Source organism: Corvus kubaryi, unplaced genomic scaffold, assembly GCF_017639235.1.
Source record: "Corvus kubaryi isolate FWS band 111438036 unplaced genomic scaffold, C.kubaryi_AGA036_p1.0 35820, whole genome shotgun sequence".
NCBI classification, from domain to species: domain Eukaryota; kingdom Metazoa; phylum Chordata; class Aves; order Passeriformes; family Corvidae; genus Corvus; species Corvus kubaryi.
This window is the reverse complement of record NW_024580804.1, coordinates 25,544-51,202: the sequence shown is the minus strand read 5'-3', so window position 1 is coordinate 51,202 and position 25,659 is coordinate 25,544. Positions and strand designations below refer to the sequence as shown.

The window sequence follows — 25,659 nt, the reverse complement described above, 5'->3', positions numbered from 1 at the left end:
ACTATTGCACAGTTTTCTGCTGTCAGCTATATCTCTGCAACTGCAGTGCCCTCAGTGGGGCAGGGTCCTGTGGTCTGCAGTTCACTGTGTGGCAAGGGCATAACTGAGAGCAGAACTGAAGCCACTGAAAGCTGAGATTTTATCCACTAGAACCATACTGGTTTTCTGACTACTGTGGGGACAGGTGCTTTGCTAATGCTTGCAATGCTCGAGACGTGACTTCAAGGTGAAAGGATGTTCTTGCTTTGTTTGCTCATCTTGTTCTGCCATGCAGCAGTATAAATAGGTTTTCTCTCTCACACTCATCCTGTTCTCTTACTCTCTCTTTTGAGCTGTCAGTCTGCCTGAAGGGTGAGGATTGTTTATTGAAATGAGACTCCCAGGACTACATCCCCTTCCTTTCTCTGGGGAGGAGTGTTCGTCCTCTGAACCATCCCTGATTCATTTTGCAATGAATTCTAATTCATTCCTAATACATTTACACTACATAGTATCAGTCCTGCCCTATTCAGAGGCACAAAACTCTTGTGCAAAGCAGATCTCTGTGCCTTTATTCCGGCAGAAGAGGGTTGTCAGCTAGTTCTGGAAGTACTGAGTTAAACAAGACCCAAGGTTCTGCTCTGTCTTTTTTTATGCATTAAAAGAGCTTGTACAGGCAAACATACCAACACCATGAGAGCTCAAAGCTGTTGATTGACTGAGAATCACTCTTTGCTGAGCTCTGGCTTCATCTTCTGTTAGGTTTCTTGGATTGACATTGCACAGAGTCTCCAGTTCCACCAACTAAAAGTCTCTGTGTTAAAGCTTGTCTGTTAGAAACATTTTAGTAGGAAAAAACATCTGTGCACAGTAAAACTATTGCATAACATTATGTTGTGGAAACAGTTTGTCTTGAAACTCTACTGTTTACTTCCCCCCAGTTCCACTAGTTAATGCTGCCCTTCACAATCTCAGTCTACTCTCCTTTCTTGTCTCTTGTTTTACTCCACTGAGAACTCTCTGCAGCACCAGAGATAAGTTAGGGTGCTAAATCTCGATGCATTTTTCTCCTTTTTCCTTTCTTCTCCTAAAGAAATCATTTCTACCACCCACGTGTGACTCTCTGCTGTGATCACTGTGTTTCAGAATATGGGCAGGACAGCTGATGCCATTTGAAGGTCCAGCTCTGAAAATCGGGCTGTAGTGGGTCCATTTTGTGCATTTCGGCAAACACTCTCCCTTTTCTGTCTTCCTTCCTGAGACGTCCTTCCCCTTCTCCAAGGAGGACTGCTAGCGTTAGAAAGGTGGGCATCAGCTCTGCGGAGGATCCCTGCATGGCAGCAGGCGCATGGCTGCGCGTCCCGCGGGGAGCAGTCAGCACTGGTGCATTGACAGGCTCTCAGAGTCACACTGGTGCCTTTGGTAGCTGAGACCTTCTTGCTTTGGCACCAAATTCTGCCCTTGCTCACCATGCACCAGCATAACCCCTTGAAATCACAAACTGGGAGGCCTAAGGAGTTTTGCAGAGTCAGCCACTCTTGGGATCAGAATAGCAGTGAGCGCAGTTGAGGCGAGGGGGGCTCTTTTCTGACCCATCTGTTCCCGCATGAGGCTGTTGCCAGTCCTGTCACCTGAGGCAAAGCAGTTGAGCTCACTGGAGTTTTGCAGTGTGGAGTTTCCTGCTAGCTCAGATGTTGTAGGCCAAGCTGTTGCACTTAAAGGCTAACTAGAGTCATGATTCAGGATTGAGATGACCCCTTTCTATCCTCAGAGGACACAGATGACTGGTTTTCTGCGAGGATGTTTTGGAGGAAGACTGTCTGCTCTGTGAGGACTCTCTCCACCCACTTTAGAGAGGAGCCTCCCATCTCTGCTGTTTTGCCATGTGCTTTGTGCTGGCTGGCTGTTGATCTCCTCCTCAGAGCTGACTGTGTCTCAGTGGGTGTTTTCCATGCATCTGGTTTGCCAAACACTGGAGGGTCCTTTGGGGCAAAAACATGCTTTATCCACATAAAATATCGATATGGCTTTTGACTTTTTTCAGCTTGAAATCCGTCGAGCGGACAGATTCTGGGAAGTACTGGTGCCAGGTTGAGAACGGGGGGAAGAAGGAAGAATCACAACAAGTGTGGCTCATAGTGGAAGGTAAGGAGGAGTAGTAGTGCTGGTTTCCTTTCAGGGCTGACCCACCAATACGCTCTAGGTTGAAGTGGTGAGAGCAGATTGCTCCAGTGACAGGCTTCTTGGCTCTGAACCATTGCTGCTAACTGCAGGGAGATCGCTACAGAGCAGGAGTAAGAAATAGAAGAGCTGCTTCAAGGAGCAGAGCTGTCAGTTCACTGCCTTCTGGTTTTATTTTGGCATGTTAGGAAACAATTCTTTTCATGCAAACACTTTTCTTTCCAGCTTTTAAATCCATTGTTGCGTTCATCTCTAAGTAATTCATAGAATGGTGAATAGTTCAGGTTGAAAGGGATCCATGGGGCACATCTGGTCCAACCCACTTCTCAAAGCAGGGTCACAGCCCGTTTCTGTGTATCAGCCAAACAGGTCTTTGTGGGCAAGGTACAGTTAACCCAGTTGTGAGCTTTGTGAGAAGTGCTGTACATCAACACTTCATAGCTGTGACTGCTCCATGAGCCACTTTTCTGTCCGGGGTTGTCTGGTAAGAATAGCTTCTGCATGGCTGCCCAAAAGTCACCCAAGGCAGTGTGGATTGGTGGCTTCTTACTTTCTCTAGTTTCATTTCCCTTGAGCCATGATTCTGTTAGATCCTCAGAAGCTACTAGTCATAGGATGGCTTTGTATTTGGTGAAGAAATTGACAAGAACAGTGCATTTGCAGCAAGAAGTAGGTTTTTGGATGTATTTGGTAACATTTTGGGCCAGAGGCGAATTGACAGTCCTAAACAGGGGGGAGCAGGGAGGGTGTCGTGGGAGGTCATGTGGTCTGGGTATTTTACAGCAAAGGTCTTGCTCACTCAGAGCATGGAAACATTCATAGCAGCTCTCACAAGAAGAGTAACACATTCTGCCTTCCATCAATCCCAGGCTTTTGTCCACCTAAATTTTCAGGTGCAGTGTCAACTGGAGAATATTGTTTACAGCTTAAAACACTCTCTTGTGCAGAGTTTCTATTTCTATCCAATTATCGTGGCCTGCTCCAGAGGTGGCTGCACTTGCATGGTGGGTGTGTTAGGAGTGTCTGGGTAACTCAGTGTGCTAAGCTGTCTGAAGAAAACGTGCTGCCCTTCTGGACTGCACAGGCAAAAAGTATCAAAGTCACAGAAAACCAGCTGCAGTTAGGTAAGGTGGAGTGTGTTGAGAATGAAGGCCAAAGCTTACAGCAGAAGTGAAACAAATGCAACCAGTTGCCTTTATGAGAAAAGCAAGTATGGCAGAAGGTAGTTAAACTTGAACTGGGCATGTAGTCATGTGTAAAGGGACTTGGTGGATAAAATTAAAAATTAACAAGTAGTGATAAGGGGTGGAGTTTAAAAAATGTGTCAGCTGTTAGCATAAGAAAACACCTGGGAATACAAAAGCCTATCAGATCCACCTTCACTGTTACCTCTATGTATTTCTTCCTGAGACGTGCCAGCTTTGTGTAGCAGTGGTTGCTCTATCGATGACAACTGTCCTCTGACTGAGAGAGGATCTTTACTCTGGTGATTTGCAGCCTTCAGAAAGTGCTGACACACTTCAGTGTGGCACACAAACAAATGTGGACTATTGGTGATCTAACTTTAAGTCAGCTTGACTGGATTTCTATGCTGTGTAATATCTGCCTTGAGATCTGCTTAGGTAATCTGTATCTGCCAGATTTTCTAGCAATGGTATTTGAACTGTCTTTGTAATAAAAATGTTTGATCTTATTAAACACTTCTTAGAATTTACATGAACAAAATTATTTTGAACCTGTTTCCTGCTTTAGAAACTAGTCTCAGGCCTTACTGAGAATATGATAGTGTTTGATGCCTGGAGAGGTGATCTCAGAGGCGCACTGTGGAGTGTTAAAAAAATGGATTATGTTTCTTACGGAACTTTCCATCTGAAATTACACCTCTGACTATGTGGCTGCTCCTGGGGCTGCTAGACCCATTGTGGCTACAGTCAGAGACCAAGCCACACCTGTGTGGACACATTCCCCTGAATTAGCACTGTCTCAAAACCGAGCTGTACATAAAAATCAGCCTTATAGGTCAGATGCTGGCTTGGAAGGAGGAATAGGTGGGATCATTTCCTTGTTTCGCCACTGATTGCCTGGCTGCCGGCTGCCCAGTGCCTCCATGGGACATCTGTGAAAGGGACGTGCTGGCACTCACCTCTTGTACCAGGAACTGGGAGGCTAAATGTGTCACAGGCAGCGAGGTGTCCAGGTAACATACGGACAGAGGCAGTGTGAGTTCCTCAGCTGGATGAGTCACTCCCTCAATTATGAAAGTTTTTAATTGTGGTCTTGTCTGCTCTGTTTAGCTGCTCCCAAAGTGAGAAAACCTGCTGAGCTGGGCAGGATCTTCCTGAAAGTTTACCTTGGGTGTCATGACAAATGGACAGGAGGCAGGGATCCTGCTCACAGGTAGAGAAATGGTGATTATTTTCCCTTCTAATCTTCCTCAGAGAAGGAGGGCAAAGCAGGCAGTGGTGTTACAGCTGGTATCTCAAAAGCTTACTCAGTTTTATTGTTTATGTGTGAATGCAATAAATAAATGAAGTAAAATACGTCAGCAAAAACAAGCAGTATGCCATGACGATGGGTATACCTGTCCTGAACATTAGCCTTTGCACAGATAGGCACTGTCATTCCTCAACAGACTTGGATTTAGACCTGTTTTAGTCTGTTCGTTTACTTACTACTCTAAAGGAAGGAGGCAAGGAAGGCACAACGGAACTGCCACCTGAAAGACACAAACAGTGACTGCACAGTCAGTGAAAGACTGAGGAAAGCACTTTTGGCTGTAGCTTGGGGGAAACATCTAGCGTTAGGCTTCTAAATAATTGCCTGCTGGTGGAGGTGTTCAGCATCTGCCACACCGGTGCAAGCCCTTGGGCCTTTGGCCAGGGACAGACTTGTGTAATTTCAGCATGTGAATGCACAATGTTGTCAGTTCCTCTGTTTCTGTGAGGCAACAGATCAGCTTCCAGAACACATTTTTTCCAACTGAGAATACCAGATTTTGGGGTAAGTGCAGTTGGTAGTAGCAGTGCTTGACACACAAAGATTTCTGTATAGAAGGGAACTGAACATTTCTCTGGGCCTTCAGCTCTTCCACCAATCACCAGAAGTACATACTGGCTGTCCTGCACGGTTGGTGAAATTTGTGCTCCTGGTTTGGAGCACTGAAACCGTGAGAGTTTTCATGTTTCCCGCAAGAGGAACCACATCTCTTGATGGGTCGAATTACACTCAGCTATTGCCACTTAGAGCTGACCTAAGGTAGGTAGCATTGCAGCTGCATCTCGCTCCCCATGGGCCTAATCGGAGACCTGTTGTACCAGCCAGGAGTCTTTCCATGGTGGGGAACAGATAATTACCAAAAGAGCTGTGTCCGTGGATAGCCTACAGCTCTGAAACAAATTACCCCTGACTCCAAGGCAGCCCGGTTGTCGTGGTGTCACAGTGTGCTGGAAGGCATCTCCAGTCAATTAAGCTCCAGAGAGAGCATTGTAAATGCTCCCAGTCTCTCACTGCGGGGATTCTTTCCTCATTCATGGGTTTGTTAAAGCCAGTAGTTCAACACTTTCTCAAGCTTCAGTTTTTAACGCATGGCAAGAAGTATCTGCAGCTGGATTAGCTGTCTTTTAAAGTGGTGTCTGCCACCACTGAAGTTTTTGACTGTTGCCTCTTTGAACTCCAGTCTCTCCAGCTGAAAAATTGAGAAAATACTACCACTAAAAGCTGTTTCATAAGGGAGTCTTGAATTGAAAGTGGTTTTTCAAAGGCATTGTGGGAAGCAAGCACTCTTTCTCTCTGACTTCTAGTGGTAGTATTTAGGCACTCATGCCCTGAGGTGATCCAGCATATCTGACCCTTGGTTTTTGTGAAGGGCTTAGAGGGCATCGGATTCAGCATAGCAGCTGGACAGATGGATGTCCAGTGTTGAGCACTGGTATTAGTGGAAATAAACAAGGGGCAGTTGCTCCAGTTATTGTCAATTGTCTGTTGCTTTTCCAGGTGTGCCCTACTTTACTGTGGAACCTGAGGATGTGTCCGTGTCCCCTAATGCCCCATTTCATATGGCCTGTGCTGCTGTTGGTCCCCCTGAACCAGTGACAATTGTCTGGTGGATGGGAGACTCCAGAGTGGGGCTTCCAGACGTCTCCCCCTCCATCTTAAATGTGTCAGGTAAGGCTGCTGGCACTGCAGGGGATCACTTTGAGCATCAGAAGAGGAGAAGAGCTCTCTTCTGATCGTGCCTTGTACATTGGATAGCCAAATAGTGTGGGAGTGGTGTTTAACTCTGCATTAAGGGTTGAGTGGTCATGATCACATACAAAGATTATCTCAAGGGGTGATGGTTGCTCAGTGTGTTTTCTGCTGGCCTGAGGCACAGAGGCTCTTGAGGCACACAGAGTTTGGGTGTGACTGGCACTCTTGTTAAAGATGCTACTGAACAGATGATGCATTGGGTGTCTCTTGTTCCATCTCGTGGAGGGTGTTCATGGTTGTATTGACTGACTCTGTTGGTGCCATTTCTCTTGGAATTCTCCAAGCATTCACATGTAACAGATGCCATACCCTCCTTCTGTGCACAGCCCTGTCACACACTGCTTTCCCCTCTCTTACCCACCCCCATCTCTGTTCTTGCAGGCTTGCTGGATGCTCTTATCATTAAAATCTGACTGCCTCATGTAATTGTTTGACACTTCAAGAGTGATTGTATCAGTGCTGAAGTGGGCTGGTTGATACCCTTCAAGACCAAGGTTTGCCCCAGTGCAGAGCTTTCCCCAGCAGGGTCAGCAGAAGAACTCAGGAGCCAGTAGGTGTTAGGGCCTCTCTTCAGACCCCTTTTAGAAAAGGGTGATGTATCTCTACCAGGAACTGACTGCAACTGTTCTTGTGGTTACCTCTTAAAAGTAACTTGATTCTAGTTAGTTGTCCAACAGCCTTGTGTTATGTTTTCTGTTTGCTGCTGTTTTATTATTCTCAGCAGCCCTGACCCAGAGTTGAACTAGTTATTTAGAAAGAAAAGGTTTTACAACTAAGACCATGTCTGGAGCCTCTTTATCAGTGTTAATACAGTTACACCCAGGGTGAGTTTTTGTATGTTTTTGGCCATCCTTTGAGCTATCCAGTCCTATTCAGGCTTCCCTTAGAACCATATTTAAATGCAAATCAAAACATGATTTGTGATTTGAAATGGTTTCAATCATCTGCTCCCTCTCTTACGTAGCCACTGATGCTATTCTAAGTTGGAAATTAAAACTGCTCCCTTATGATATGATCTGCCTGTTGAAATGGAAATGGAAAAGATGGATAGGCAAGAGGGAAAAGACAATAAAAAAATAAGTCACTCCTTCTCCACTAAACTCATCCCATGGTGCCTCAGAAAATTTCTGGTTTTGGGGAGCAGTGGCTTGGAGGTCTGAAGAAGGACATCTACTCCTAGTGATTCTCCAAATTAACTGCTATTTTATATATTAAGTGTCATCGGCACCTTTATTTGCTTTCAGTGTTCTTTGGGATGTCCCTTGGGCACACTCTTCCAGTACACTTTGAGGTGTCCCTTGGGCATATCTTGTCTTTGCAGCTGAAAACATGTAGCAGGACACAACCTGCATGGCTGGATTACCAAAGTGTGTCAAAAAAGACAGTTGGTAAGAAAATGAGCATTGCTAGCTGAGGAAAGTATCACGCTCTGAAGAAAATAGTAACAAAGTACTTGGATAGAAAGCAAGCATTTAGAAGCTTCAGCAATGTTGTATTTTGGAAAGCAGTGCTGGCATGGTGCTAGGGAACATGCAGTTCCTGGTTTGTGGTGTGTTTTGGATTTTCCTCAGGACAGGGCTGTGTTAGGTTCTGTCTTGGGACAGGCCTACCACAGCAGGTGCTGCTCTGCTGCTCTGCCTGGCCTTCAGCCTGCTGGCAGCATCTTCCTCTGGTTCACAGGGATGAGAATAGCACTCCCTCCTCTCTTCCATTACACCTTCTTTGCAATGCTGTTAGTCTCGGGCTTGGGAGATAAATCAAAGGTCAAAGACACTGTGCAAGCTGCTCTCTGCGGCTCTGAAATGTTTTTCCTTCCTAAATTGTATGCCCACAGTGTGCCAATCTTTAACTTTTCTCGGATAGAGCCTTTTAAGGCAACTGAGGGCCCAGACAAGTGACAATAGTTGCTGGACACAGTTCTCCAGGCAGCCTTGCAAATCTATCTCAGTTCTGATTAATTTGCAATATCTATATGCATCTTGGGGCAGCCAGACGTCAGTATGATGCCATGGGGTGGAGGGATGCTCACAGAAGACATTCTTACTTGTATCACCCCTGGAAAGTGTTTCAGTGCTGGTTCAGTAGCATTTAACTTCTAATTCCTTTGTGTGTGTCTTCAAAAGTCTGATGCAAGGTGAGGGACAGGTGGGCACTGACTAGCAATAGGCAGCATCTGATTGCAAGTTTGCCTGGGCTTATAGGCCAGTTAGAAGATGAATGTTGCTCAGGTGAAGGCTGAGGCCCAAAGGCTTTGTGTGAGCTCCCAGTTCAGCACAATCCTTGCTCCAAAGATGCTCACCAGAATGTGAGAAGCAGACATCTACTACCTGAGCACTGTAAGCTGCTGTCCTGACAGATTCATCCCTCTTTTTCAGTGCTTTCTGACACTTCCATGAAATCTTTTCTATGTTGCTACAGTTCCTCCATTAAAAATGTGTTTAGCACATTAGTTACTGAAATCTGCATGCCTTTGATTGGCACCCAGCTCACCCCTCCAACTGCCTGTGGAGCTTGAGCTGGATGTCACAAATAATTTAAATTCTGCTGAAGTTGAAGCTGGATTATATAGCTATTTCTGTTTCCTTTTCTTGGCTGATCTCCAGGTATTAATCAAAGCACAGTTTTCTCCTGCGAAGCTCACAATGTAAAGGGATTGTCATCATCTCGGACTGCCACTGTTCAAATCAAAGGTGAGAGACTGGGTGCAAGAGACTGGGCAAGGGCCTTGGATTTGCTCTCTGGGGAGGGAAAGTAGGGCTCCTTAATGCAAGGAGTTGCCTCAAAGCTGCCAGCACCAGTTGGAGCTCTCAGCAATCAAAACAATGCTTTGTGTTCTAACAGCAGTTCCCACTTCCTATGCAGGGCCGTATCCCAGGCTGTTGAGAATAATCCACATCTGATTCAGGAGTGGAAATGTGATGTCAAATGACAGCTTTTCCTTGAAAAGGAGAGAGCTGGGGCAGTTGTTTGTGAGAGATGAAGCTGATATAAATTTGCAGCAGGGAAATCTTTCCCTCTTGGGAATAGATGGGTCTTGTTAGAGCTGAAGAGGCCATTACTTCTGCTTGCTTTTATTAGCATCACATTAGATGTTGAAAAAAATCAAAGAAGGTGATCACCAGTGGCCAGTAAGGTCTGCTCATCCACACTGAGTTTATGAATTTTATTTTTTTAATTCTTTGCTCTTTAAAAGCTCATTGAAAACAAGTAATTCCTAGCCTGTGCATGACCAGTTGCCATTTGGAAGTCTCCAGGCTGATGTGACATTTGCTCTGTTCCTCCAGGTGACTGAAACAGGGATAATCAGAGCAATCAGCTCTTCCCCTCCTCTTCATGTTGAGATGCTTCTGCATTTGAATTTTTAGTCATGCTTTAATGCACTTTTAATTACACAATCATCAGTTCCAGGAGAGGCATGGCACAAAAATAATTTGTTCCGAGTGGTAGCTTATTGCTCAGCACAAATACAAGCAATCCTTTATGTCTGTATCAGTATCAGAACTCACAGTTGTAGTAGCTAATGTTCATTAAAGGACAGATCAAAATCCAGCTGTAATCTACTACTCTTGGAGTGTGTTTTTGTTCAGGACATTGTGGTTACTGCTATGCCAAGAATGCAGAATGTTGGACTAGTAAGATTTATAACTTAATTTAAAGCCATTTGGAGTTGTTGCCTTGAAGGCTTTTCTACCCAGGGGAGTTAGTTATTGTGGAATTTATCTTCTATGCATATTTTTATCCTGGGATAGAATTTAGTTCACAAAGCTATTACACTTTAAAAAATCTCATCAAGCCATTATTTGAGAAGACATTTAGCATAAACAAGCTCTTTAATTTTTTAGTGTTAATACAGATTATTTTTTTTTTTAACCATTAATAAGATGAAGGAGTAAAGACCTCAGAAGTCTCTCATTTCCCAGCAATTATGTTTAGCTGAAAAGTGCTCCTCAGGGGTCAGTCATCAGCTAATGAATCCACACAGCCTGTTTAAGAGGGACATACTGCCATCACACACTTGTGTCACACACACATGTTCTAGAGCTGAGAAAGAGCAAGCTTAAGTGACTCAACTAACATTGCACCAGTATGTGTGGCATGTCCTAGAGACAGAAAATCTAGAAGCAAGTTCAGTGCTGTAGTCATAAAAGTTACATCTGTAATACCTCAAAGATGTGTCTAAAAAAGTAGTTATACATTTACCTAAGTGATGAGGCTTTTGTGAATAGAAAAAGTTCTAAGATCTAGTACAGACCTGTTAAAATTAAAGCAAGGCTCCTATGCAGCGGAAATAGGGCAGGCTCAAATAATGTTTATTTCGTTCTTGATCCTGTAAACATACAGAATTCAATGAAGTTGCTCCTGGGAGTAGTTGTGTGCACATGCATGTTCAGGGCCTTCCTCTCTTACACAAACCCATCTGCTAATGAGGACTCTTAAATCTTTCTACCATTTATTAAACAATTAGTTTCTCCTGTGTTTCCAGAGGCAAATATTTTTGCTAGGACGTTGACAAACTGTTAACATTTCTTCCTATTTGCTCCTGTTGTTGTTCATTATCTATTCTCTGTAGTGCCCACAATGTGCTGGGTGTACTCCAAGCAGAAAATTACTGTTATTGTAGCCCACAGTCCCCAGCCATGTACAAAGCCCCATTGTTCAGCCACTCTCTAAGCACAGAGGAAGTTAACTCTCATTATGTTAACGCTCAAGGTCCTGTTTTCTGACAGTCTTTGCTCTCCTTTATATGTGCAGCTAACACTTTTAGGGTTGTATCCCGTGTTTCAGAGCACAACCGGAAACAGCCGCCCACAGTTTTTTCCCAAGAGGTGGTGGGGAAATGCATCTGGCCCTTCTACAGCTTGCAGAGTTAGGGGAAGGTGCTAGCAAGCCTGCCCTCCTCAGCCCCTCGTTTACAGAGGGAGGGGGTGTGTTAGCTGCTGATTATTTACTCTCCCTGGTGGCACAGCACTTAGCTCATTCGGGCCTGCCATCCTGCCTTGAAAATCACGTGTCGCCCAAAAGTTAACGAGTGTGTCTGCAAAACTTTGAGTTACGGACAATGTTTCAGCAGTACCCAAGTAAGCAGTAAAAGCAGGATTTTTTCGCCATAAAGATCTTACAAACCTGAACACTGACATCGAAAGAGAATGAAACGAAGATGCAGGAAAGTTAACTCACAAAGAACTCATTGCCCAGCTTCCATCTCAGACCCTTGGTCTGCTGCCCCACCTCACACCCACACACCCTGTTCTTATCTAGGTGGCAGGCCACTGCCCTGGGTCCTGGTAACTGGTTAACCAGCCAACAAAGGCTTTATAGAGTTAATCTGTGTCACCATCTATTCCTCTCCTCCAGGCCCTCTGCAGAGACCTAGGCTTTTGGGCTCTGCATTTCTCTTGCAAGATGGCCCTGTGGAGATGCTGAAGGCAGCAGTACTGAGGTTGTCCTTGGTGCAATGAAATACAAGGGTGCTCTGGCAGGATAGAAGATGCAGCTGGAGAAATCCTGGCTTGCAATTACTTTTCCGTTGCTGCTTTCTGATGGATGCCACTCAGGAGACGTGGAAAACTTGATCTGCAGGCAGAGCCTCGTCCTGAGGATGGGTTTTTGAAAGAAGACTCCTGAGGGTACAATTTGTTGAAGTGCTGCAGGGAAAGTATTACAGCATCAGCGTAGAATTTTTTAAAATGAGAAGAAGGTCAGGGGAGAGGTTAGTATTCATGAAGCTGCTAATTTTGTCAGGAGTGTCAGGAGGTGCCTGAATGAAAACTCAGAGGTGAAAAAGAGATGGTGAGTGGAAGGATAGGAATTAACTATGTGAAATTACAGTGAGAGGAAAGAAGAAGTCAAAGGGAAGCATCAAGGATCCCGAAAGGAAACCAAACAGTTTGGTGCTGTGCTGTGGTGGCAGGAAGCACGAGCATCTGATTAACTGTCCAGTCTTGGAATCCTGATTTTGTTCCTGGCCCTGCCCTTAATTTGTAGAGTGGTATCAACCGTGTGGCAGGCACTCCCTTTGGCTTGAATTTCCCCTCTGTAAAGCAGAGTTTATTCATCCCACGGCTGAGAAGGCAGTTTTCAGTCCAGGCTCTGTCCCAGGGTGTTTCAGTGGGAGTCTGCAATGGACACCTGGAGGCAACACAAAGCAGTCTACTGCAAATCCAGCTCCAGGGTATTCAGGTCACTACATCAAACCATACTCCACCTGGTGCCGGCAGAGCTTGTGTCAGGGGCTGGACTGAGAACCTGAGGTGGGATTTTAGAGCCCTGACTTAGTTCACAATGCGGGTCCACAGGCAACCGTGTGCAGGGCTGAGTTATGCGCTGCAATGGAGGGGGCAGGAAAGAGAGCTGAGTAGCAAAGGAGTGAACATCACACACTGGCATTGCTATCAAAGAGATCAACCTGTGTGCATCCAGCAAGTGTGCTGGACAATGAGAGAATGTCTGACAATAGCTTGTTCAATGTTAAGATAATAGTTTCATTCACAGCAGTCAGGGACACTCTCTAAAGATGTGATATTGTACTACATTTCTGTTAGTGATTTCATTGCATAATTTTTAGCCTCAAGCCTCTTCCACTTCCATGTGAATACCTGCTCAGTTCTGTGTACACTGAAAGGTCTCTTTGTTTCCTTCCTAGCCATGCCTCTCCCGCCTCTCAATGTAACTGTAAGCCAAGTCACCAGCAGCAATGCCAGCGTGGTCTGGGTGCCAGGATTTGATGGCCGCGCACCCCTCCATTCTTGCACTCTTCAGGTATGGCCTCTCTGGATTGTGCCCTGCCCTGCATGAATAACAGGACTCTCCTGAGCCACAACATTTCCTGGGCCATTGTTTGCTCTCCCATCTTATTAGCAGTGTTTCAATTCTTACTTCACAGCCTTAAAGCATAAAAGCTTAACAGGAGGCAACTCGGAGTGTATATAGGTGCCAAAGTGCAGGTCATGAACTTCATGCTCAAAAGTTAAGTGTTAAAGATTGGCCACATTCTCCTTGCCAGCAGGTTATCACATCAGTTGCTTCGTGGCAGCTACTCCATGCAGGTCATTACACTGCAGCACACATGAAGCACACAGCACTCTGTGGGAAGTGCCCTTGAGCAGCTGTGGCTGCAGGGTGTGCACCCTTCCTGCATGGAGCGGTGGCCCATGGTAGCTTGTTCCAGTGCAGGTGCCTGTGAATCCCACACCAAATCAGGCCTGTGCTGTGGGATGACAGAGGAAGTGCAGGAAATTGGACATACCAATGAATCCAAGGTATGAGGAGCCTGCAAAGTATAGGATGTGGTACAGGAAAGGTAGGAGTGATGGAGGTAGGAGACAGACTGGGCTTTTTGATACAAGATCAGGCCTATTTGCATGTTTCAGAGCAATTTGAAGCCCTGTCTCTAAATCTTGATTGGTTTTCCATTGTCAAAGACCAGTTCTTCCTAGAAAATCAAGCTTGATAATATTCTGTAGCTCTCCCAGGTGCAGAGTACTCCACATCTGAAAAATTGGTCTGCTTCTTGAAGTTCCTGAGAACAATGGTATGTGTTCAACCTCAGGCAGAGTTAGTTTCTGTCATTGCATACTTAGCTGTAGAACCAGATCAAAGAACAGGTAACCAAGTGAGAAAATAAATGGTGATACCCAAAGTGGGCTGTGCAAACACAGCTAGGCACGTTCCCCATGGATTTATTTGCCAGGCCCCTATGCTTTCCCTACCTGATTACAGCAGCATTGTGATCTGGAGTGGAATTTCTATGGGGTGTTGCCAACTATGCAGAGGAGGATTATAAACTCAAGGTATGCTGGAAGTAGTCTGGATAATTTACTTGTAGTCCTCTTTTTATTGGAGGGGGGAACAGAGATTTCATGCTCTGATGTTTATTGTATTTCAGAAGTAAAAGAAATCATCATCTAGTTTTAACTGGCAAAAAGAACTCCTGAAGGCAGCTGGCCCTGGTCTCTGGGTTTTGTTGCTGCTTCTGTTCTTGCTTGCAGTTGAAAATGGTTTTCTTCCTCTGTTTTACAATGCCAGTTATCTCCAGCTGGAACAGCCTATTCTCTCTGGCTTGCATGCTGCAATGCTAATCATTCTGGGGTTTAAGTTGTCCCTCTCACTTTTGGCAGGGGCAGGGGTGGGGGATGGGGCATGTGGAAAAGAGGTTGAATCAGAGCAGCCCAGTTTCTGTCCACTCAGCAGTCTCTCACCCCTTTTCTAAGCCTTTTCTGTTCTATTTGGGGAGGACGGAGTCTGGGAGCAGGGTAACTTGGCAATGACCCTGCACTGTCAGAAAACCGTGCTTCCTCTGACTCCCACATTGAGACATTCTGTGTGAGGCATTGACCTACATTTCCATGTGAAAATGCACGTGTTCCTGGCTCCTCATGATTGCACTTCTGCTGGGAGTCTCCCAGAAAGAGAAGGGGGATTGGAAGTTTGCTGTGTTTTTCTGGCACTCAGGCATTGCAGCGGGTGCCCCAGGAGCACCATGTTCAGACAAACAGATTGCTTCTGGGGACAGGGCAGGGAATGGCAGCGTTTTCTGACTTAACACAGGCCACGTTCCAGGGTGTGAAAGGGGCAGGTGCAAGAGCACTAGCTCTTGGGAGTGTTGAACAGAAACTCATCGTCCAGCAGACAGGGTTTTACACAAAAGTTGTCTTGTTTTTTCCTTGCTTTGGATGAGACTGATAATGACTAACAACATGCTTTTCTATTCAGGAAACTCGAGATTCTTCCTTTCCACCAGCCAAATAAATCAGTGTGCCAAAAGTGTATGTGAGAGTGAGCGGAGGGGCAGTGAGAAAGGGAGAAAGGCTGCCATATAAAATATATAAAGTCCATATGACTCTTTTGCTTTTGTCAGTACATCTTGCTTTTACTCTCAGCTTTGCTATTTCATATGCACTTGAGGAGAAAGTCTGAGCCTGGGAGCTATGCAGTGATTTCTGCTATTGTCAGTACAAAAGTAGGAACACTGAACCTGCCTGTGCATTAAAAGCACACAGTGATATCAGATTTAAATTGACATTCATGCTGCTTTAAAGCTCAGAATTGGAAACAAAAGAAAAAGGAGGGATGCAGGAGTGGTGAGAAGTTTCTTTTCAGTTAATTTTGAAACAGGTTAGTTGAACATGTCTACCATGTCTCTCATCCACTAAAAAATTGAAAGTATACAAACTTCTGGAAAAAAGAGGTTGGCAAAAGGTGACAGTAGGCAACAGGCAAGTTGCTCTACCAGTTTCCATAGTTTTCATTGCCCAGATTTAAACAAGCCTCAGAAGCTGGCTGCTACCACTCAAAACGACAAGCACATTTAGTTTTCTTTGAAGGAATAATAATCAACTGTAGAAATTGTAACATAAGGGAGGAAATGTTTTAAAATATGGAACCAAATTTTCATCTGGTGGAAAATTTTTGTACTGCCCGAGTGATGTCACTTCATGATTTTTAGTTTGACAACTCCCTTTTCAGTATTTTAAGCATCACTGGTACTATATCTATTCTTACACTTTCCTAAACTGACAATTAAATGGGTTGTTACCCATATGGACATGTTAGTCATACTGTTTATGGTACCAGTCATCTCTGTTTCACTCTTGGCACAGGTAGCTGAGTCACCAGATGGCCAGGAGGTCTCCACTGAAGTCACCCCAGTGCCACCCTTTGCCTACGGCGTGCAAGGCCTGAAGCATTCCACCAACTACAGCGTTCGTGTGCAGTGCAGCAATGAGATGGGCAGCTCCCCTTTCACCAACAGGGTTTATTTCCAGACCCTGGAGCTTGGTAAGAAACAGCAGACAGGAACAGGACAGCAGTTCTGAACCTGAAAAAGAGATGATTATAAATGTCATTAACTCCTTGCTAGTTCTGAAATATGGGAAGCATTATGCTGTTGGATTGCTCATCCGCTGTAAGGGTCTCCTAGAACAAAACAAGAGCAGACAGTCAAGTGTGGTTAACAGCAATGATGGATAATGCAGGAGCTGACCCAGCCATGGGGCTTCTGCATGCTGGTCCCATTAGCTCTGTGAGATTCTTGGGATCTTGAGAGAAGTGAGAGCTGCTGACCTGTCTTCTCCACTTGAAGCCACAGAGTGCTGGTGGCTTGCAGAAGTTCTCTCCCCTCACACCCTCTCTTTTCTGGATGATCTCAGGAAAGAGGGTGAAAATGCCATTTTCAGTGTGGATAGTGCCTTATTTTCCTGCACAGAGTGATTGTGTTCTGTTCTCTGCTTTCAGCTCCAAACAGCACCCCTCAAAATATCCATGTTATTCAAAGAGATCCTGGTCTAATTTTGGAGTGGGAAGGTGTGGCTCCAGATGTGCTGAAAGAAAATGTCCTGGGATACAGACTGGAATGGATTCAGGATAATGTGACTCAGGTAACAGACTGAGAAGGTACTGAGCCATTGAACACAGAGCTGCAGAAGGTTTATATTAAATTTGCTAGGCATTAAGGTCCCTCATCTATACCAGGGGATTAGATTGGTGACACTGCTTTTGTGTAAATGGATCTATTCTGACTTTAGGGAATGCCTCAGTATTTGACTTCAAGATTTAGGGCCATTTCTTCCTTCCTGGCATATTCAGAATTCCTTCACTTGAATGTTCTTCTGCAGTCAGACCAGTTCTCTGCCGTTCCTTGTACAAGAAGGACAACACAGAGAGAATCCACTTTGTCTCTCTCTGACTCTTTCTTGGGCTATCCAGCTCAGACAGTGCAGGATCTGGGCTTTCTCTCTCCTGTGACTGGGCCTTGGCTTTCCAAATCCTAGGAGCAAAGGTGTATTTAACAAGTGAATGAGTTGTGCTGTAAATCACAGAAGGAAGGTTGTGGATTCTTAATACTTAGGGAGTTGAAAGGACCCTGACAGCATGAGAGCCTTTCATTTGTTCTTTGGCATTGACCTTTCCCAGGTATCTATCAGCCTTTGAAGTTCACAGCATTTCTTATGGTTTCTAGCTTCCTAATAGGTATTTACCCAGTGCTTATTAATGAAGAGCAAGCCTATAATAATAGACAGCTGGAGGAAAAAGAGACTTATTTCCTATTTTGTATGACCCATTTCATACTAGGTCAGCATCATTGACTTTGAGTGATGGTGTTTTGAGTTCTCATTGAATTTACACTGTGTCAGTGGTGGCAGCCAAATACTCATGGGTTTGCTGTATGAAGAAGATCCACATAACTACTGAAAATATGTTGGCCTTGCCATCCTAAGTGAAAATTGGTGCCGAAATTCAGAAGCCATTTAGGATTTGGTCAACAAGTTAGAACAGACAGACAGACTCCTCCCTTGGATTAAAACCACCAGATGCTTTACAGTAAATCACAAGAAGGAGGTATATCTTTTAATAGCAGAGAAAACCATATTTCTATAGCAACGTGCATGGGAGGACCTGAAAGGAAGAAATTATTAAACCTCCTATCTGCCTTATGCCTTGGGAAACTGCTAGCAATTTTTGGGAAGAGAAACCCAAGACAACAGCCCAAATCTCAGGCAAAACTGAGCTAAGGATTGAGGAGTCACAATTCCCAACCCTTGTTGTAGTGCCAGTGAAGTACATGGTACTGTTTTGGTTTAAAGGTGAAGTTTTACATTAGATGCCTTTTAAGACAGCTCACAGTTTGTTGTCATTTGCACTCAGGGGGAGATGGTCGTGCAGGACACAAAAGCCAATCTCACCATGTGGAATCCTCTCAAAGACCTGATTATCAGGGTGTGTGTGCTGAATTCTGCAGGGTGCGGGCCGTGGAGTGACCTCTTCCTGCTTGAAGCCCAGGAGGTCATGGGTGAGTGTCCACTATTTTCTCTTCACTTTGGGGGAAAAGTCAGAAATACTGGGACTGCTGCTTTTTCTGAGTCTTTTTCTTTCAGTGCTCACAACTTACTGAGACATATGGGCTTATACAACAGCACACTTCATCAAGGAAACTGGAAATTCAATAATCTTTAAAGAGCTAGTATAAACAAAACACTTCTGGCCTCTACTGTGTCTTCTTAGAACAGTGTTTTACTGTGCTTAGTGCAGAGCAGAAGGGCAGACACAAAGAAAATATGCAAATGAAGGTTTATACAGATTTACACAAGTAAATGTGACAGAAAACTCCTCTAACACAGATTCTCTTCTTTGATTTAGTTTTATGCCATTCCTGCTAGTTTTAGTGAAGCGTGATTTAAACCATGGCCACATGGGTGTTCATAATGGTTTTTCTGAATGTATTTTTATTAAACCAGTTTAGCTGTCTCCAAGGAAAAGCTGAGCTACTGGTAGAAGAGGAAGATGATGGTACAGACGCTGTACCTTGAAATCTGGACCACGTGGAAGGGTTTGTTGGGAGCAACATGCACGTGTGGAGTGCACTCCTAGTGCTGAAGGGCAGTTAGGCTCACCTGGGGTGATTTGCTTCCTGCTTGTGTTTCACAGTGAATAGGAAATAGGAGTCAGGCTATGAAGCAGGGCAGGATGTTACATGGAGAGATGGGTAGAAGGAAGAGAATGCTCTTGCTTGTGAAGAAAACTGTAACAGAACTAAGGGGAAGGCATTCCAAATAAAGATGGGGATTGGTGATGAGAAGTCAGTGAGGTGTGATCATACAAAAAATCCCCCAGTCTCCTGAGGTTTTGTTTCCAAGTGCCCATGGCAGGACAGATAGCAGTCTCTAATTTCTGCTGCTGACCCACCTGCTGTTGCTATCTTCCCACTCCACACGTTGTTGAGGAATCACACGGACATTGAGCTCTCCTGATCCCTCCACACTTAGGGATGGCAGGGGGACTCTAGAGGGGAGCTCCCAAGCAAGCAGGAGGTGGGGGGTACAGGCAACCAGTAGAGAACTGCATCCTTACCTGCAGGAGTGCATTTAGTGCTGGTTTTAGCATGCACGTTTCTCAGGTCCTTTGGTAGCCCAGTTCCTGTGATGAAGTCAGCACTGAAGGTCAAGTGTGAGCACACAGTCACTGTGGGATCGAAGCCCTCAAATTATTTAAAACAGAATGAAGGGGTGTGGAGGTTCAGAGCTGAGCCTACTGAGGTTGGTCACTGGCTCCATCAGTTTTTTCCTCCTACTTTTTGATTAGGTATTTTCTGTGGTACCCAAATACAGATAAATGTATCGGAAGGAACTAGGAGTTCCATTTGGAAAATGGCCATCACTGGCAAGAAGCCCCAGGAAATGTTTAGGGTTTGCGTTTTACAGGGAGCTGGAATGGGATAATCCTGACAGCACTATCTGTTGTTGTTTGATTGTTTTTATTTACAAACCACTTCAAAAAAAGTAGCATCAGGAGTGGTCCTTGTTTTGGCCATATGTTGTCTGGAAGCACATATATTTCTTCGCAAGCATAACAGGCAGGAAGTAAAAGTTCACTGTGGAAACACTGACAGGCCTTAGGCAGCAGAGCTGCAGAAAGACTGCATTTTTGTTTCAGGCCTGGTAGAAAACATAAGTCGCTTGCTTTCCTAAAATAGCAAACTGGCACTGGTTGCTTTATGTGAGAAATGCCAGGGGTGGTTTCTGACCAGCTCCCAGTGCGGCAATAAGGATGACTAAGCTCGTATAAACTTTAACTCAAATTTGTCATCGCAGTGAAGCTAGTGGGAGCTCCACCCTACTTATGCAGAGATCTTATGTGCTGTTTACAAAGATTGTTTTAATATTTTCAGAAACTTTCTCAGTCAAAACCTCTTTTTTTCATTGCAGAGCAAGGAACAGAATGGTTTCATAGCTTTTTCCTCTCTGTAATCTTCACGATTGTAGGCTGGAGAAGACTTGGATTATGTTCTTTGCACACCTTTGAGACATAAACTTCCTGCAAAATAGAAGGACTCATCATCAAGGGGCTCCTAAATACTCTTCTAAACTCTTCTAATAGTAGTCTTCTCTCTGCCTCGTGCATTCTTAAGGCACATGCTGGTTGAAAAAGGGGATGCAGGAGATGGGAGAGAGACAGAGTTGAGAGAGAAGAGGCAACCTGTGGGCTGCAGCCTCCCTCAAGCTCAGTGACACGAGTGGGAAGCAATGATGTGTGGGGCAGAGGAGGAGAAGCAGTGAATTTCAACATTAATTTCTATTTCTGACACATTTTCTATAAACTGTGGGATGGGCTCCTGATTTCCAGCAGTTCAGAAACAGGGAGAATAATTTAGTTTAGTTTTGTTTTCATCCACACTCCTTTTGGAGGGGCTCCCCAGAAGTTGACCTAAATGCCTGCTCTCTCACCAGCGCAGCCAACAGACAGAGACTAGAAAAATAAGCCTTGAGAGGTTTGTCTCACCACAGGGGAAGGAAACCTTGTTGTTAACTAGCAGAAAGGACCTTTTACATCAGTGTTGTTAGCTGTTTCTGATTGTTAGGCAGGAACAGCCCAAGTGATTGGCTTGGGAATTGTGGAGAGGGTTGGAATTACCTTTATTATATCTGAGAAATACAGCTTCTGTTTCTGATCTCTCCCTCTTCACAACAGCCTTGAAGGCTGGGTTGAAAGTTGCAACAAGAGGGAGTATCATAAGATCAGAGTCTGTAAAGCCTTCTGGGTGGTAAAAGAATATGTGAGTCACTGAAGGAGATAAGATACTGGAAAATAAGTACTAAGGATCTGATAATTTGCTTCAAGTGGAGAAGTACTAGTCTGCTTCCTCACTGGTCCACGATTCTGTGTCCTTAAACTCTATCTGTTTATTAGACTAATATTACTTCTTTAAAAGCTTGGATGATAAGGCTCATCAATGCAGCTGGTAATCAAGCCTCAGAAGCCTCTTGCCTGCCAGGACTCTGCCAATAAGGGTTGTCTGACTCTTTTTCATATGCATCTGTGCAGAGATTCATCCAAATTCCAGCCCATCAACCTAACATCTCTTTTAGGAACAGGTTTATTTATACTGTCATGACGTATAACAGGATTACTTATATCATCAAAGATGACTCTTCCTTACCTTCTGGTAAAGGGCAGTCAGCTGCTGAGGGTGAGCAAGTGAGCATGGAGATGAAGGAAGTGCTCAGGGACCTGGTACCTTTTCTTGTTAGCTCTTAAACAATTTGGAGATATGAGGGCTATCCTAGATTTTAATAAACCCATTCAAATTCACATTTAATCTTCAGTAATTGTATTTGGAGAAGAAGTCTCTCGGGGAATTGGATTAATTTATCATTTTTTTTGCCAGGCATACGTAATATTCTTTTTATTCATAACTGTATTGCTTATCTTCCTTGCCTGGCAGCTTGCTCAGATTGGCAGCATCTCCATTTTTTCTGTAGACATTTTGTACTCAAAAGTATACATATTCTGGGAGCAAGTATTATTTCAGTCTTGGAACATGTAGGCTGACTAACTTGTTTCTTGACTCACAGGGGACTTTAAAATTTACCTTTTCTTTGGGGAGAGACACTGAGAAGCTGCAACCAACCAAACAACGTTGTGAAGTTACAGCTAATACCAAGTCCCTCAGGGTGCTTTTCTTTGTGGGAGGGGTTAGAGGAAAAATGTAAATATTTTTAACCAGATTGCCATGAGGCAATTGTCCTTCTCTGTGGTCTTTCAAAACATTGCCTGGCTGACATTCAGGTAGTGCTGAGTAGCCTGGTCAAGATTCTAATGTCTGTCTCAAACAGGACAGGGTGAAACCTGCACACAGAATGCTCACATTAAGCAATCTTTTTGTCATGAAGCTCCAGTTTGAAGCGCCTCACATCATGAGCTCATGTGAAATAGTATAATCTGGTGCAGCACCTATTACCTTCTCGAGGCCCAAAACCAGTAGTTTCTGATAACTAGATGCATCTGCTCTGCCTTTGCTGTGAGAAGGAGCTAGTTTTCCTGATGATTGGCTGAGTACCTGTTTATGCCAAATTCCAGTATACAAAGATCCACCAGGTCCAGCAGCATGAGTTTCCCATTTAAAAGCAAAAGGAGAAATTGGTCTGTTTACCATTGATAGTCTTCTGTTTCCTGACTGGTGTTTTCTCCATCATCTAGGTGGCCAGAGACATCCTCCTTATGGGACGTCCTGGGTTCCTGTGGCACTGGGCATTCTCACAGCTCTGGTCACAGCTGTTGCCCTGGCTCTCATTCTCCTTCGAAAAAGAAGAAAGGAAACTCGGTTTGGGTAAGGGAGTTTCTTCTTGTGCTGGATAGAGAGCTCTCTGCTCTCTCTTCTATTGTGGTTTCTGACTCAATTATTTTTCAAAAAAGCATTGTGGATGGAGTACTTTTGGCAGCTTTTTTGGATAACTGTATTGGTTGGGTTTTTGTTGGGATTTTTGGGGGGGTTTGTTGTTACTGGGTTTTTTCCACAGTTTTGGGGTGCCTGCCTTTTCTTCAAAATGAGAACACCAAAAATACAGTAGAAAAAATGTTATGTTAATAGCTAGGCCTTATTAGACTATAGAAATATGAACTTGATTAAGGTAATTCTTAGCACTGCTGCTTAGGAGATTCAAAGAGAAAAGACCCACAGATGAAACATCTGTATTCTTACAGGCTGAGCCCTTTATCCCATGCTGGTTTTCAGTCTATCAGCTGATTGTAACTTCCTGACTGCCCAGAACCCTCTGGATCTGCAGTAAAGTTTCCTTTCCATCACCTCTGACACTTGGCTGCAGTTTGCTCCCTGCTGCAAACAAGGTTCCCGTTCTTTCCAGTCTCCCAGACCTCCCTGTCACAGCAGCATCTCTGTTTAAGTGACTCCTGCAACCTGTCCCAACCCGCAGCTTCTCCCAGGCACTCGGGAGGAGTGATTCCCCTGTTTTGGAAGGCTGTAGGTGCATCAGCAAAGCAGCATAAACCTGTTGCTCCCCCTCTCCAGATACACCCTCTTTAACAAGACAGTCTGCAGTACTTACACAGCAAGGGGTGAGAAATCATCCCTACTGTCCAACACACTCTTTTAGAAGTGAATGGCCCATGTAATCATGGCTCTGTGTGTCTTTTCTGCCTCCTAGCCATGCCTTTGGCAGTGTGGTTGGCAGAGGGGATCCAGCAGTCCATTTCAGAGCTGCCAGGTCTTTCAACAGGGAGGGCCCAGAGCTCATTGAAGCAACATGTAAGTAAAGTGACTTGAGTGATTCTGCCTGGGAAGAATGTTCTGCATGTTTTCTCTCTCTGTTTTCACTGAAACTGATGTTTTTTGATCAAAAACATAGGATTAATTTACAATGAGGCTTAGACACTGTGAATTGCAGAGGTGAAGGGCCAGAATTGCTGCTGCCATGCCAATTACATAGCCCTTGCTAATTACAGCTACGGTCATTGTGTATATTAATGCAAGACACAAATTCACCGCTCCCCTGCCCCAGTTTCACTCTACAGGGACTCCTTTGACTGGACTATAATCCAGTGGTGAGATAAATATGGCTTAACAATATTAGCAGTACTCTTTAAACTCAGTGTGCTGAGCTGTGCTACAAGCATGAACCAATTAATCAGTCTTGGAAAGCCAGGAATTAGTAACTTATCAAACAGGAGATTGAGTCCCAGGAATGGCCAGATGATCCATTAAGGTGATCCGTTTCTGTCTCCTGGTTCAGGAAGGGCATGGCTCCCTGTGACAGCGCTGCATAGCTGGGTTAGGATGATGCTCCAGTCATTAAAATGGTGCAGCTCCATCAGCTTAAATTAAGCTGTGTGAACCAGTGTCTGTCAGTAGCTCTTTGGATTGGATTTTTGTCTTCTCAGTGTTATTTACATTATTTCTGTATTCCTGTTGTTCTTGGAGTGTTTAAGGGTGGTGTTATCACACCCTCTCCCTTTAAGTACTCTAAGTACATTTTCTGATGGTTGAAAGTTGCTGGCCTCTTGTCTGTGGTGAGGCTAGAGGACATGGAAGAGAATTCTGTCTTTTTCAGCGTTTCCCCCTTACAGTGTGGGAATCAGATTGGAGATGGAGATTGGAACAGGTGACTCTTGATGTTGTGACGGAATATTTAAATATCCCTTATTTGATGCTTCATTTGTTTTGTTGTTGGTTTTTTTTTCCCAGTGGAGAGTATAGGGATCAGTGATGAATTGAAGACAAAACTCAAAGATGTCTTAATCCAGGAGCAGCAGTTCACCTTGGGAAGAATGCTGGGCAAGGGTAAGAACCAAAACTGAACAAGGCTTACACTGAAAATCCCACTTGTGATACTTTTACTGTTGAGTAGGGAGAAGCAATTACAAGCAGCCTGTTTTCTCTCCAGCTTGTAGATGGAAATTTAAATGGTAATATCCCTTCCACTGGGATAAAATGTTTCAGAGGTTTAGCATAACTGAGAGGATATTGGCTAAACCATTCCTGTAATATGGCTCTACACAATCATGAACTGCAGTCTACGCTCAGCTTTCCAAAGCACTGTTAATTCACTGGTGTGTGAATTTCTTTCAGACATTTAAACAAAGGAATATTCAATTAAACTTCACCTTTTCCTTTTCCTTTATAAGACTAGTTTTATTGCAGGTTTTTTTTGACCCTTTCCTATGAGGAGCATTCTTCCACTCCATCCCTCCTAGAACAAATGTGTTTCTTTCAGAGCAGGAAGATGACCTTCCTGCAGAAGTGGTCTCAGAGGGATAACAATGCTAAGTAATTAAACAGCTGTGTCATCTGTTTGTGAGTGTTAGCTCTTGGCCAGTTTCTGGGATCCTGCTTCAACCCTTTTGGGTTGTCCCCATGGCAGGTAACAAACTGAAATTGGCTGCAGAGGGGCCCCAGGGCATGGCCTTGGTGTGGGGATGCCAACTGGCAGGATCTGGTCTGAGTTGTCAGCCTCACTCCCACAACCCCAGGTTACAGGTTATAAGATGACATAACTGCGTTACCTTGGGCTCTGCTGACTCTACAGCTGAGCAACAGCTCCATAGGATGGAAGCAGCACAAAATACCTTTGTTCCTTCCCATTTTCCTGGTTTGTGGTCAGATCCACTGCTCATGGTTTATGTGAAGTAAGCACGTGCCATAGAGTAGTGAAGGACATTGGTGAAAAGCTAGCAGAAAGATAATGCTTCTGGGGTAGGTGTCCTGAGTGCCATATTTTGCTTTCTTCTTTTCAGTGTCAGAGTTCCTCATACTAGTGCATTTTGGGTGGGATAAGTGGTTACAAAATTAGGGAGAGCAGATCTAATGCAAAGAGGCTGTTAGGCTGTGGTATAAAGCTTCTTCAGGCTAAAATATTTTGAAGAAGTTTTGGCCTGTTACATTTTCTCTTATCTCCCTTAGAGAACACACCAGGGCAAACACTGCCTTCTGTGAATCATCATATCACTCACACACAAGTAGGT

At 44.4% G+C, this 25,659-nt stretch overlaps 1 protein-coding gene across 3 annotated transcripts in view; it reads left to right on the top strand.

Annotated features, from left to right (window-relative positions):
• TYRO3 (TYRO3 protein tyrosine kinase) overlaps positions 1–25,659 on the top strand; it is a 41,761-nt gene that overhangs the window by 4,077 nt on the left and 12,025 nt on the right. For 2 of the 3 annotated variants that reach the window (XM_042019798.1, XM_042019799.1), the window contains exons 3-12: positions 2,024–2,124; positions 6,154–6,324; positions 9,012–9,098; positions 13,052–13,167; positions 16,008–16,185; positions 16,642–16,784; positions 18,052–18,196; positions 22,381–22,510; positions 23,346–23,446; positions 24,383–24,478. In XM_042019798.1, the coding sequence (XP_041875732.1) occupies positions 2,024–2,124; positions 6,154–6,324; positions 9,012–9,098; positions 13,052–13,167; positions 16,008–16,185; positions 16,642–16,784; positions 18,052–18,196; positions 22,381–22,510; positions 23,346–23,446; positions 24,383–24,478 (1,268 nt within the window). The remainder of the gene's footprint in view (positions 1–2,023; positions 2,125–6,153; positions 6,325–9,011; positions 9,099–13,051; positions 13,168–16,007; positions 16,186–16,641; positions 16,785–18,051; positions 18,197–22,380; positions 22,511–23,345; positions 23,447–24,382; positions 24,479–25,659) is intronic. The other variant, XM_042019800.1, reaches the window with a different exon arrangement.